The sequence below is a fragment of the Eutrema salsugineum genome, unplaced genomic scaffold, assembly GCF_000478725.1.
Source record: "Eutrema salsugineum unplaced genomic scaffold, Eutsalg1_0 scaffold_5, whole genome shotgun sequence".
NCBI lineage: Eukaryota > Viridiplantae > Streptophyta > Magnoliopsida > Brassicales > Brassicaceae > Eutrema > Eutrema salsugineum.
Genome location: NW_006256612.1, coordinates 1,469,847 through 1,481,462, shown reverse-complemented (window position 1 = coordinate 1,481,462; position 11,616 = coordinate 1,469,847). Strand labels below are relative to the sequence as shown.

The 11,616-nt window shown below is 38.2% G+C and overlaps 2 protein-coding genes across 2 annotated transcripts; both read left to right on the top strand.

Moving 5' to 3' along the window:
- Positions 1-482: 482 nt before the first annotated feature.
- On the top strand, positions 483-3,464 carry LOC18991694 (leucine-rich repeat protein FLOR 1). The gene is given in 2 exon segments (XM_006415012.2): positions 483-640; positions 2,096-3,464. Coding segments are annotated over 2 exon segments (1,527 nt in total).
- Positions 3,465-10,316: 6,852 nt separating this feature from the next.
- On the top strand, positions 10,317-11,573 carry LOC112083890. The gene is made up of 2 exons (XM_024152003.1): positions 10,317-11,201; positions 11,325-11,573. Exons 1-2 carry the CDS (start codon positions 10,317-10,319, stop codon positions 11,571-11,573), a joined length of 1,134 nt encoding a protein of 377 aa, XP_024007771.1.
- Positions 11,574-11,616: the final 43 nt, after the last annotated feature.

The following is an 11,616-nucleotide window of genomic DNA, read 5'->3' as shown; positions in this document are numbered from 1 at the left end:
TTGTCTTTTTATTCGATTTTAATAAAATGTCTTCTTATGAATTATTAATTAAGACTTTTGTGCACAAAAAAGTCTTCTTATGAATTGAGGTTGATTTTTTTTTTTTTTTAATCATTTCTGTGTAGATCTCTTGTTAGGTTTAAGAGATTCATTGAGTTTCATAATTCGATTCGATGATTGTCTATGAATATCTATACAATGTGTGTCTCATCTTGTTCATTAATGTCTTCACCGTGCATCTTATGATCTGATCTTAGATAGATTTATATTCCAAAGCTTGTGAAGTTGCCTGAAATCTTTAAAAATATAAGCGTTATGGTTCCCACCACTTTACCTACTTGTTATACAACAAAAGCACTCGTATCATTTTCTTTCTCGTTATTGTGAAGGATTGAAATGTATGAGTTGCGGCTTTAGGATAATGAAATGAACCTTGTCTTTAAGATCAATATAACGCGGTATGTTATACCACTTAATGCCACATGCAAATGGATTAGTCAACATCGTCGACTTTGACTTCGTAGCTCTCAAGTCGTCTCTCTAGCTCTCTCCCTCTATTACTAGCTACCAAAAGCCTCTTTCAATCCCACGGCACAAACCACACCATCATCATAACCTCTTGCTCCTTCACTCTCTTCATGTAGCCGCCATTATCTGTAGGAAGTAAAATAGTAGAGACAAATATTGCAATAGAAACTATAAAAGACTTACAGGAAAAATATATTTTATAGAAAAATTATAATCCCTTAATTTAAAATATTTCTAGTGTGACGGATTTTGAGATAATAAATCCTAATATACAACCACTTAAAACAATAATTGTAACACCTGATTATAGAATCGACGAACTTATATTCTATGAATACTCTCAGACTTATTTTTAGAAGAAAAAAAAAAGAGATATTACTGTGTTTTATGTAAGTTTTTCAGTGTGTAAAAAATAGAGAGTGAGAGAGACCAAATGATGGAGACCAGAGTCTTTTATTGAGTCTCAGAATTTTGTTCAATAAATCTAGGCAATAATGAAGACTTGTGGAGATTATATATTCAAATTAATTTCTAGTAAATTGTGAATAAAGGAGATAATCAATATTGAATTAAAATGCTTGGTTGTTTAACAATTTAAAGATAATTGCAAAATAATTCGTTTAGTTTAAAAATTTCTAAATAAATCAAGTTTTTTTAGATTAGTTGTTCTAAATCTACCGAAAACAAGAAACAAAAAGAAAAAAACCTCAATTCTATTAATTAATTAAAAATAGAATACAATTTTAGACATAAACGGTTTATTTATAAAAAATTCAAACATTAAAAAATCTTAAACTAATAAAAAGACGTATTTTTTAAATAATGAAATAAATAAATAAAATATTTGAAATATTTCCAAATATATCTCTGCATCACAAACGAATGGCACCATACAAACTTAACTACTAACCATTAATTGTTGTTTTTTATCACCATTTGAAGTATATAATGATATAAAATTTTGGTATATGTTTAAGATTCAAGAGGATAAACCAATTATAACAATATATTGATCGCGGTAAAGTATCTTTCTGGATCTGCTACTGTTTGTATTTTGAATATTTTTATGAAAATTTTGTGAAATTTCATTTTGTAACAGATTCGTATATCACATGCAGGCGAAAAGTGATAAACTGATTCCTAGATACTTGAGCAATCACTCACGTTTCAAACACACCTCACAATTGTAGTACTCTTACCCATACATTGAGTCAGATCACTAATAATATAAATATATAATGCAAAATCCCTAATTACGGACACCATTATTGCCACATGCAGCTGGTTCGGTCAAAAACCGTCAACTTTTTCTATCGAAACGTGACTTTGAAAAATATATGCTCTTCAATACAAAAATAAAATTAAAAAAACGCGAAAGAGAAATTGGAATGATCTAGCTTAAACTACGCAGTTCTCGAGTCGGCTCTGTAGGTCTAGTAATTATGTAATACAAGCTACGTACAAGTTGCTCTCGAAAAAATAAAATTTCTACATTATGGATCTCGAAAAAAATGAAAAAAAATGATGGATTTTAAACTTTTCGTTATTAATAGATAGCTACGTAAAGAGTCTCACCACACAACGCCACCACCATGAACTCTTACTCGTTCACTATCTTCCTCTTTGCGGCCCTTATCTTTCTCCCTTGTTTAAGCTCGACCCGAGCAGCCACATGTCACCCCGATGATGAGGCAGGTCTTTTAGCTTTCAAATCAGGTATAACCCGAGATCCTTCAGGCATTCTCGGCTCTTGGAAGAAAGGAACCGACTGCTGCTCCTGGATGGGTGTCTCTTGCAAAACCGGTCACGTCACCGAACTGATGATAGGATCTGGAGGCTATCTCTGGGGAACTATCTCACCATCGCTGGCCAAACTTAAGCACCTCGAGGCGGTTTACTTCACCATTCTTAAGACCACTGGACCTTTTCCCCAATTCCTATTCCAATTACCAAAGCTATATTTCATTCGCATCTCGGGCACTCATCTCTCTGGTCCCCTTCCGGCTAACATAGGCGCTCTAAGGCTCACAGATGTGACTATTGAAGATAATCAGTTCACTGGTCCGATTCCAAGTTCAATATCCAACTGGACTCGGTTAAACCGGCTCAGTCTAGCCAGCAACCGCTTCTCTGGCACTATCCCAGAGATTTTCAAGTCCATGAGAGAGCTCAAATCTCTTGATCTCTCCCGCAACAGATTCTCTGGTAAACTTCCTTCGTCGATTGCATCACTTGCACCAACACTCACGTACCTCGATTTGAGCCAAAACAATCTCACAGGGACGATCCCTAACTATTTATCAAGATTACAAGCGCTCTCTACATTGGATCTCTCAATGAATAAGTTCTTAGGAGTCGTGCCGATGAGTTTTGCCAATCTGACTGGTCTTTTTAAACTCAGACTCTCCCACAATTTACTCACCGGTCCACTCCCTAACTTGAAGTTCATCGATGGCATTGGCTCTCTGGATTTTTCCTATAACCGATTTCAGCTTAAAATTATTCCGAAATGGGTGACGAAGTCACCTGTCATCTATAGTTTGAAGCTGGCTAAATGTGGGATCAAAATGAGCTTAGACAAATGGAAACCAAAGAGAATCAAATCTTGTATTGATATCGATCTTTCAGAAAATGAGATCTCAGGGAATCCAACAGGGTTCCTGAACAAGGCGGAGGGTCTGTATGAGTTCCAAGCGTCCGGGAACAAACTACGATTCGATTTGGGGAACCTGACCTTTGCGAAGACGCTGCAAAAGCTGGATCTGTCAAGAAACTTGGTATTTGGGAAGGTGCCAGTGTCCGTGGCTGGACTGAAAGAACTAAACTTGAGTCAAAATCATCTTTGTGGAAAGCTTCCAGTGACAAAGTTCCCGGCTAGCGTGTTCGCGGGAAACGACTGTTTATGTGGGTCTCCACTTTCTCCTTGTAAAGCTTAATGGCAAGGAAACGACGATTCTTGTTTGGATTTACTATGGCACGTAGGTCCGAATAAGATTTGTATTAATAAAAACAAATTAATTTTTAAGATACCAAGAAGCTATGTACATTGCAACTGAAAGTTCCAAGAAGCTTTGAAATTAATGGAGCTTAAACTGAACGATATATATATATAAGTATGAATAAAAATGAAGCAAAAACAATTTAGATCAATTCTTTGAAACCAACTCTTGATACAGGAGGTTCTCGCCAGTAAAGGCAGAATCTGATGGAATGGGCTCGAGGTTCTGTTTGACTCCGAGAAGAGCAGAACCAGAGTCCGAGACGAAAGGGATAAAGATCTTGAAGTAAATCAGATCAGAAGAGAGCAAGGTTGATTTCGGAAGTTCATGAAATCAGAGGCTCTAGTGAAGGTGTTTCTTGTCAACGGCAAAGAAATCAGTGGAAATCGCAGAGGCAGTAGGGTTCAAGTTACCGGAGTAACCGCCGAAAGAAGCAAAAACTACAGTCACGGAAGGAGTTAAGAATCGCCACAGGTTCGGCGTGAGCTTGTGCGGCCATCGGAGAAGTCTCCGGAGGTTGAAAATGCGATAGATATTCACCGGGAAGTGGAGCGTTGTCCAACGTTGTCCACCGGGATCGTGATCGGGAAAAGAGGAGCTTCAGTGTTCTCGTCGAGAAAGAAAGGAGAAGAAGCGTAGAGTTGACTTGGGCTTTAGTCAACATTCCTCTTGGGCCTATTTGTTTTTCTTTGCAAAGTTCATGCTTTGGGCTTAAATTGAAATTTAGCCCATGTGAAGATGTTTTGTCTTCTCGTTTAGAAAGGAGAAGAAAATGTGCTCGTGGTTCTGCAACTTCATCATGAAGGAAGGAGAATTTTGGTGGTGAATAGTGAAGGGAAGAGTCATGGTTGAATCAGTGATACTTCCGGTGAACCTAAGGCAGATTTCTGTGGTAAAATATTGTCTTTGTAAGAAAACTCAAAGACTGATGCTGAATTCACATGATTAAAGATGATGTTCTTGATATGTGAAGAGTTAAATCAGCATTGACTTGATTTAAGGTGGAGTTCTGCAGTACTAGTTCGGTTCAGGTTCAAGAAGGTACAAGTCAAGGTTTTCTGACTAAAACCTATGAAGATAGAATCAAAGCATCATTCAACAAGACAAGCTCTACAAGCAAGCAAGATGAAAGTTTCATCGGGTGAAGAGTGGATTCAGATCCTGGAAATGTTCTTATTCCGCTGCTACACAAGGTATTTTGTGTGATACTCTAATCTGAAGTTTCTGGGTCTCCCAAAGATCTGCATATTCAAAGGACGTGAAAGCTGGGTGGAACACAAGGTTATGTACTGATTTTACAAATGGATTGGCCAAGATTCAGTGTTGGGTTTTCATGCTGAATTTTGGGTTTGAATTAGTTTGGTGTAGTCTGCTACAGTTGGTGTTCAATTACTGTTGGGATGATGGCCTCGGAAACTCATAGAGTTCATGGGATTAAGGGACGCCTTATAAGCTTGAATTTTATGGGTATTGGGCTGTCAAGTATCAATAAAGAGTTTTCTGGTATTCATGTTGAAAGGGAAGATGCAGAATGGGTATGAAGCAAAGATCAGGTCATTTGTTGGGTTAAAGACAAGACTTCAGTGATTAGTTGAGTTTTAAAGAGGATTTGTTGCAGGGTTATGTCTCAGTATTAAGAGGTTAGATTCTTGTGAATCTAAGAGTCTACAGTCGGTGGATCATCAGTGATCGCAGGTACAAGGTTATTTCAGAGCAGATGAAATGATGGTGCTGAGTCTGTAGCAGTTATTGATGCAGGTTTGTACTGGAACAGAACAAGATTGTCGGTTAAGTTGAAAGTTTAGTTGGACAGTTTGGTCTCAAGATTCAAGTCCAGGAAATAGCTGTCTTCAGAAAGATGTTTCATTAAGTTTGGAGTTAAAACTTATGAGACATATAGAGCTCCAAGGAATTTTAGCTCAAGGTGGAGCTTCATATCATAAGATTGAAAGCAAGAGCAACTTAGGACGAGTTTCTAAGGCTGGTTACATGTAAATCAAATGCATGCACCAAGAGATAAACTTCAGGTTTTGCAAGGGTATATTGCTGAGAGGTTAGTCGATTGGGGAAACTTTGTTCATGGAAAAGTTGTTGGCGTTCTTGGAGGGTTTTCTTGGAGACTGTTGGATGTAGCTACAGGAGGTTCTACAGTCAAAGTACACAAGGATAAAGTGTGAAGAAAACAGGGGTCCAAGAGAAAATGAAGATGTCTAAAGGTTCAAGCTAATCAGGTTGCAACCAGGGTAAGCTTTTGAAGCTTTGTTTTATCGCTTGATGGTAGTGAAGACATCTAGAAATCAGTTGCAATTTTTGGAGCAAGTTCAGAGTTAAGAACTAAGTATTTGCAACTGAATTGAGATCCAAGATAGGATCAGAATGCAGAGGGTAAAAGCTGCATCGGAAAAGCAGAACAAGCAATGTCTGGGTCACCTATTTGCATCTTAAGAAGGTCTGGTGGATGAATCTTCAAAGGATTCACTTGCAGGAACTTCAAGTTGAGATGTTATTAGTTGGCACACTTAAAAGAAGCTCATGAGGTGAAGATTCAGTCTGATCTTTGAGGGTTAAGATGTTAGTGCCAAAGGTAGGTGGAGTTTGCATACAGGTGAATGTGATGCAGGGTATATATGTATAGCGAGATAGTGACTTCAAGGGTTCTAGAGTGAAGTGCTAAGGGCTATACATTGGTGTCTCAGGCGTTTCCCATGGTTGTGGATGTGAGACATGTTTCAGAAGCTGACTTCAAGTCATTTGGTGGAGTCTTGTATATTGGTTGAAGTATTACAGGGCATTTCTTATGACTAAAGGAGGTATCGCAGGTTCTATATTTGGTGTGGAAGTAGCCGTACATGATCGTCTCAGGATTATCACAAGTTTATGTTGATATGAGACAAGTTTTAAGGTGCTGGTAGTGCTTGAAGTCTGCTGGCTGGTGTTCTGTTTAAACAGAATGGTTTTGACAACGATGATGTTTCAGTGCTGTTGGTTTATACAGGCTGACGTGAAGGCAATCTCAGGTTATGCAGTATTTCTAAACAGGCTGTTGGGGTTGTTTCCAAGGAGATCCAAAGGGTTTCTTATTGGAGGATAAGGTGCCTTTGTTCTTTGTATTTGATTCAAGAAGAATGTGTTTTGCAAACAGGTCTGTTTCAACACAGTGTTTGGACCAAGCTTGTGTCGAAAGTCTGTTCAACATTGAGGGTAGTTGGATGGCGTGTTCTGTTAGAGATAACGGCGGTACAAGAAGTGCTCAAGGCTAGTATGTTTCAAGCAGAGAGAAGAATCAGGGATTGTTTCAGGTTTGAAACATGTATGATTCAGAGTTTGCTGCACATAAATCTCAAGGAATTTTGATTCAAGACTTAAAGCACATGAGTAGAATCAAAAAAAAAAAAAAGGGCCAGTGAGGGAATCAGGTTGCAGAGAAACAAAGGCAAACAAAGCTTTTTTTTTGGAGAATTTATAAAAACGGTGGAGCTTATGGAGAGTTCTGATGTGGTTAATTGGTTTAATGGAAATTTAAACTGGTTAATGTGTTTTGCTGAGCAGTTATTTCAGGCATTCAAGATTTTAAAGCCTCATGGATTGATCAGTGGAGAGTTGAGCTCAATACAAGTCGGTATTGAAGCTGGTTTTCACAACTCTTGTGATCTCAAGAAGCTTTGGTGGCTCAGGTTCAGCAGTGTGAACATTGAAAGCTGAAGGGCATGGAACATAAGTTAAATGCAGTATGGATTGAGCAAGTCTGAGTAATCATACTCAGGAACCGGGATTGGAATCCACAAAACTAGATGATCATGTCTATCTCAAGCTCTTCTATTTCGTGGTTGGTATTTGTTTGATCTCTCATTGCTAGGTGGAGATTTGTTGGAATTAGCTATGAAGATCAAGACAAAATACAAAAGAGAAAGACTTGGAGAAGAAGTTGTGAGCTCAATATACAAGAATCACGTGACCAAAGAATTGCAGGACCACAAGGAAGTAACCGTTGATGCAGGTCTGATAAAGCAAAAGGAAAAGTAGTCTTGTCTCCTATGAAACTACAAGATAAGGACGAGCATTAATTGCTACTAGCCAAGACAAGGGAATTTGGTGGAAGATGCAAAAAGAACATGAGGTCTATTCGTGTATATATATAGAGCCGGTCAAACAATTGAGAGATAGCACAACACAATGTAGAAAGATCGAGAGAGAGAGAACATCACTAAAAGTGTAAACTTGGTGAGTGTTCTTGGGATATAGAGTGAAAGAGTGAGAACCGAGAGAAACCTTTGTAAGAGGGCTTTTGGGGTTTGGGGATCTCTTTGTACACTCTATCATCTAGTGGATTCCGGGAAGAAATCCCGGCGAGATGTAGCAACCCGAGTTTATGGGCGTGAACTCGTTAAATGTTGTGTGTGCTCCCTTTTCTTTTCTGCTATGTTCTTATATCTTCTTCATTTTGTTTCTTGCTCTGTTTTACGTTGTGGCTGGTGTTTTCACGTCAAAGACAACTCAAAGCTAGAACCTTTGAGAGGCCAAATCCTAACACCAACCATTGATTTTCGTATATAAAATTTACTACATCTATCTAAAACATTATATATATATATATATATATATATATAAGGTATAACATTATATCAATACACACTCATATAAGTACGACAAATGATACTATGAACAGGAATTTTACAACTTTAAAGATCTCATTCCAACTCATGCAACTCATAAAGTCTAACTTATACAACCACATCTTCAAAAATATTCAGAATGGTTCCTCCTCAAACAAAAATCACAAAATTTCTTACAAACTTTAAAATTTCAAGGCAGAGAACCATAATCAAACATACTTTCTTTAGTGTTAGTGTATTTTGTTGATTGACTATTAAATCAAAACGAGAAAATTTGATTTTAGGGTTTGATTTTTTTTATTTATTGAATATTCAGTGGTAAGTATTGGTAACGTCGGGGATCAAATTGAACACTTTCTAAAATCATAGGTATACATATTTTTACAATTTCATAATTTATGAAATATACAACGATCATGTTTAATTAGGGCATGGTAAGAGAATATAAATCTGGAGGCACATCTGGAAGCCCATTCAGTAAACCCTTCTAGATCTTAACAGTCATATTAGTTGATGCTCTCACGGAACTATTTTCTCGAGTTCGATTTCTTTACTTATCGTCTGATCGATCAAAATTGGAATCACATCTATTACTCTGTCTTGAAAAAGGTGCTAGGATTTTGTGTATATTTATATACAATTTAGTACTCCTATATGATTTAATTTTTTATTCCTATATTCATATAGATCTTAATTTTATGTATCTCAACTTTCTTAAGATCTATATTCACAAAGATCTCATATACATCTTGGGTATATAAACACAAGTTACACATTCAAACGTTAAGAAAAGAAAAGGCAAAACAGCAAATGTGATCCTTGGGAAGATTATAAAGCAATGTAATTCCCTCTGGAGAAATAGTGTTTTCACTTTAAGGACACCACTATTATTGCCACATGCAAATGGTTCGGTAAAAATCCGACAACCTTTTTCTCAATGCGCTCGAACAACAACATAAAAAAGTAATGCGGAAGCGAGAATATGAAATGATCGAACTTAAAGAGTGTTGCTTCTCTAGTTTCAGACTCACCACACAACACAACACCATGAATTCTTGCTCTTTCACTCTTTTCATCTTTGCTGCCGTTCTCCTTCTTCGTTGTTTGAGTTCGACAGGAGCAGCCACGTGTCATCGAAATGGCGAAGCGGTTTTTTTAGAGAAAATTGCTGAATGTGATGTTTTTAAATTTTAAATTTGAGGAATAGGATGTTTTGAAAACCATAGAAGGAAATGGCTGTTTTTACTGTTTGTCTTCCCACAAGGGCCCTTAGGCAAATTTTATTTTCGGAATTGCCATTATCAAAGTAAAATAACTAAAAATTCCTGATTAAATCCGATTTCGTAAACCGATTACACTAAATTATCAACCGAAGTCCAATATCATAAACCGAAGTAAAACCAAATGTATAATTTATCGACACCCCAACATTTGAAATAAAAATTTAATTTGGGATCCACATCTGGACGTCGTCTATCTAGCATCTCCGGCAATCCATCTCCGATTAGCCATCCGATTTACCGTTGTAATGGCGCGGAAAGTAAAAAAATCGTTAAGGCGCAACAACACCGTGCCTCCGGTGTCGAGGCGCGTGCTCCGGAGTAACTCGAAGACAGCTCCGACGGAGCACTCGCCCATGCCGCCCGTGCCACCGCGGCGGAGTGACCGGGTTGAACATCCCATTCACTCGAGTCGTCTGAATCCACGCCGGCGGTGTAGAGCCAAAGTACAATTCGCTCCTCTTCTTCTAGAATGGCCTGCTCAGAATTCTAAAAGTAAGTTACATTTATGAACTTCGACCTTGTCTGAACTGTACTGGCGGTTTGTAATTAAAATTAAGATTGAAACGGGGCGCTGATTGGCTTCATTTATGTATTAGCGGTTATGAACTGTAGTACTTATGTCTACATATTGATTTCAAACGGTTGGATTACTCTTATATCATCTAGAAATAGTTACAGAAGTTTTTATAGGAGAGCATACGAATAGGGTAGTTTTCCCAGATATATGTTCTCTCTTTCGAACTCTTTCGAACTCCTTTCCCTCAAACATTTCCCCTGGGTTTGCATTTCACTGTTTATCCAGAATACTATATCTTTTCGTGCATTTCGGAATTGTTGTTTTCGTTCAAATACAGGAATGGAAGACGGAGAACCTTCAAATACAGGCATGGAAGATGGAGAAGCTTCAAATAACCTTTCGGAAAAACTACCAAAAATGTGCTCGGTTGAACATATATTCAAAGGCCAATGTAATTGGCCTCCTTGTCGAGGCGTTAAAGGGTACTGAAGATCTTGAGAAGCTACTTCATTCCCAGTTTGGGAAATTATTCCATCTACCTGTTGCAAGATGTTGCAACAGCGCCAAACTTGTCCATGCCCTTCTATCACGAAAACTTGTGACCACGAAGAAACACAAGATTTGGTTCCTCTTTGGTGGACAGCCTCTGAGATATTCGATACGGGAGTTCAAGGAAATCACTGGATTGAATTGCAATCCCGAACCTGATAGCACAGAAGAAGAAGAAGAAGTTGGAAAAACAGGAATCTGGAAAGACCTGTTCGGAAGAGCGAAGGCTATGAACGTGTATGATGTGCTTGAAATGCTAAAGGACCCGGATCTACCCCGATGGAAACGGCTTCCATTGGCCCTAATCGTTCTTGTCGACGGTGTTCTGTTTTGCAATAGCAAAAATCTGGCCCTCACCGAGAAATACGTTGAGATGTTGAGTGACTTGGATAGGTTCATGCTGTATCCATGGGGGAGGGTATCCTTTAACAAAACAGTATCTCGTTTTCAAGCTCCAAAGGCAATCACGGATGCCGAGAAAAGGGAGAATCCTGTAACACGATTGCGCCGTCAACTTAAACAGAAAACCAGTGCATGCTATGGATTCCCTCTATCACTACAACTCATGGCCCTCCAATCTATACCAATGTTGGTTTCCAAAATTCCTCAACCTGATAACTTGAAGACATTCCTTGAAGATCCCGAAGGCTGTCAAAACGTTATCACACTGTTGCATCTTGGGGACATACATGCCGTGGAATCCAACCCTCTGGTAAATTATTTGTAGTATTATATTTAGTACTATTTGTAGTCTTATTTTGTAGTACTTCTCTTAAAACATAAGTGCTCTGTCATTTTGGTTGGTAATTTTGCAATTGTATTTTTTTTGTCTTAGTTGTCTGTGAAACAGATGGTAGTGGATGATGGTGAGAATGACCAACAAAATGAATTGCGTTGGGGAGATGAGGTAGAGGATGCCGAAGTTGCATTCATGCAGGACCTCATGGCCGAGGGGTACAAATTCACACCTTCGGATTTTGCAGTGGCACCGGCACCTATCGTGGATATTAGTGATGCAAAGGACGAGGTTACCAATGAACAGGAACCTGAGCCATCCACCCGACCGAAAAAGAAAAAAACGTAAGATGCAGAGGAAGAGAGGCAGGGACAAGAACTCTTCTAATCTA

Bases quoted from the DNA above. Each gene is read 5' to 3' on its own strand.
- LOC112083890 (XM_024152003.1), top strand. From the start codon at position 10,317: ATGGAGAAGCTTCAAATAACCTTTCGGAAAAACTACCAAAAATGTGCT. The intron at 11,202-11,324 runs GTAAATTATTTG...TTTTTGTCTTAG, and splicing joins CCGTGGAATCCAACCCTCTG to TTGTCTGTGAAACAGATGGT.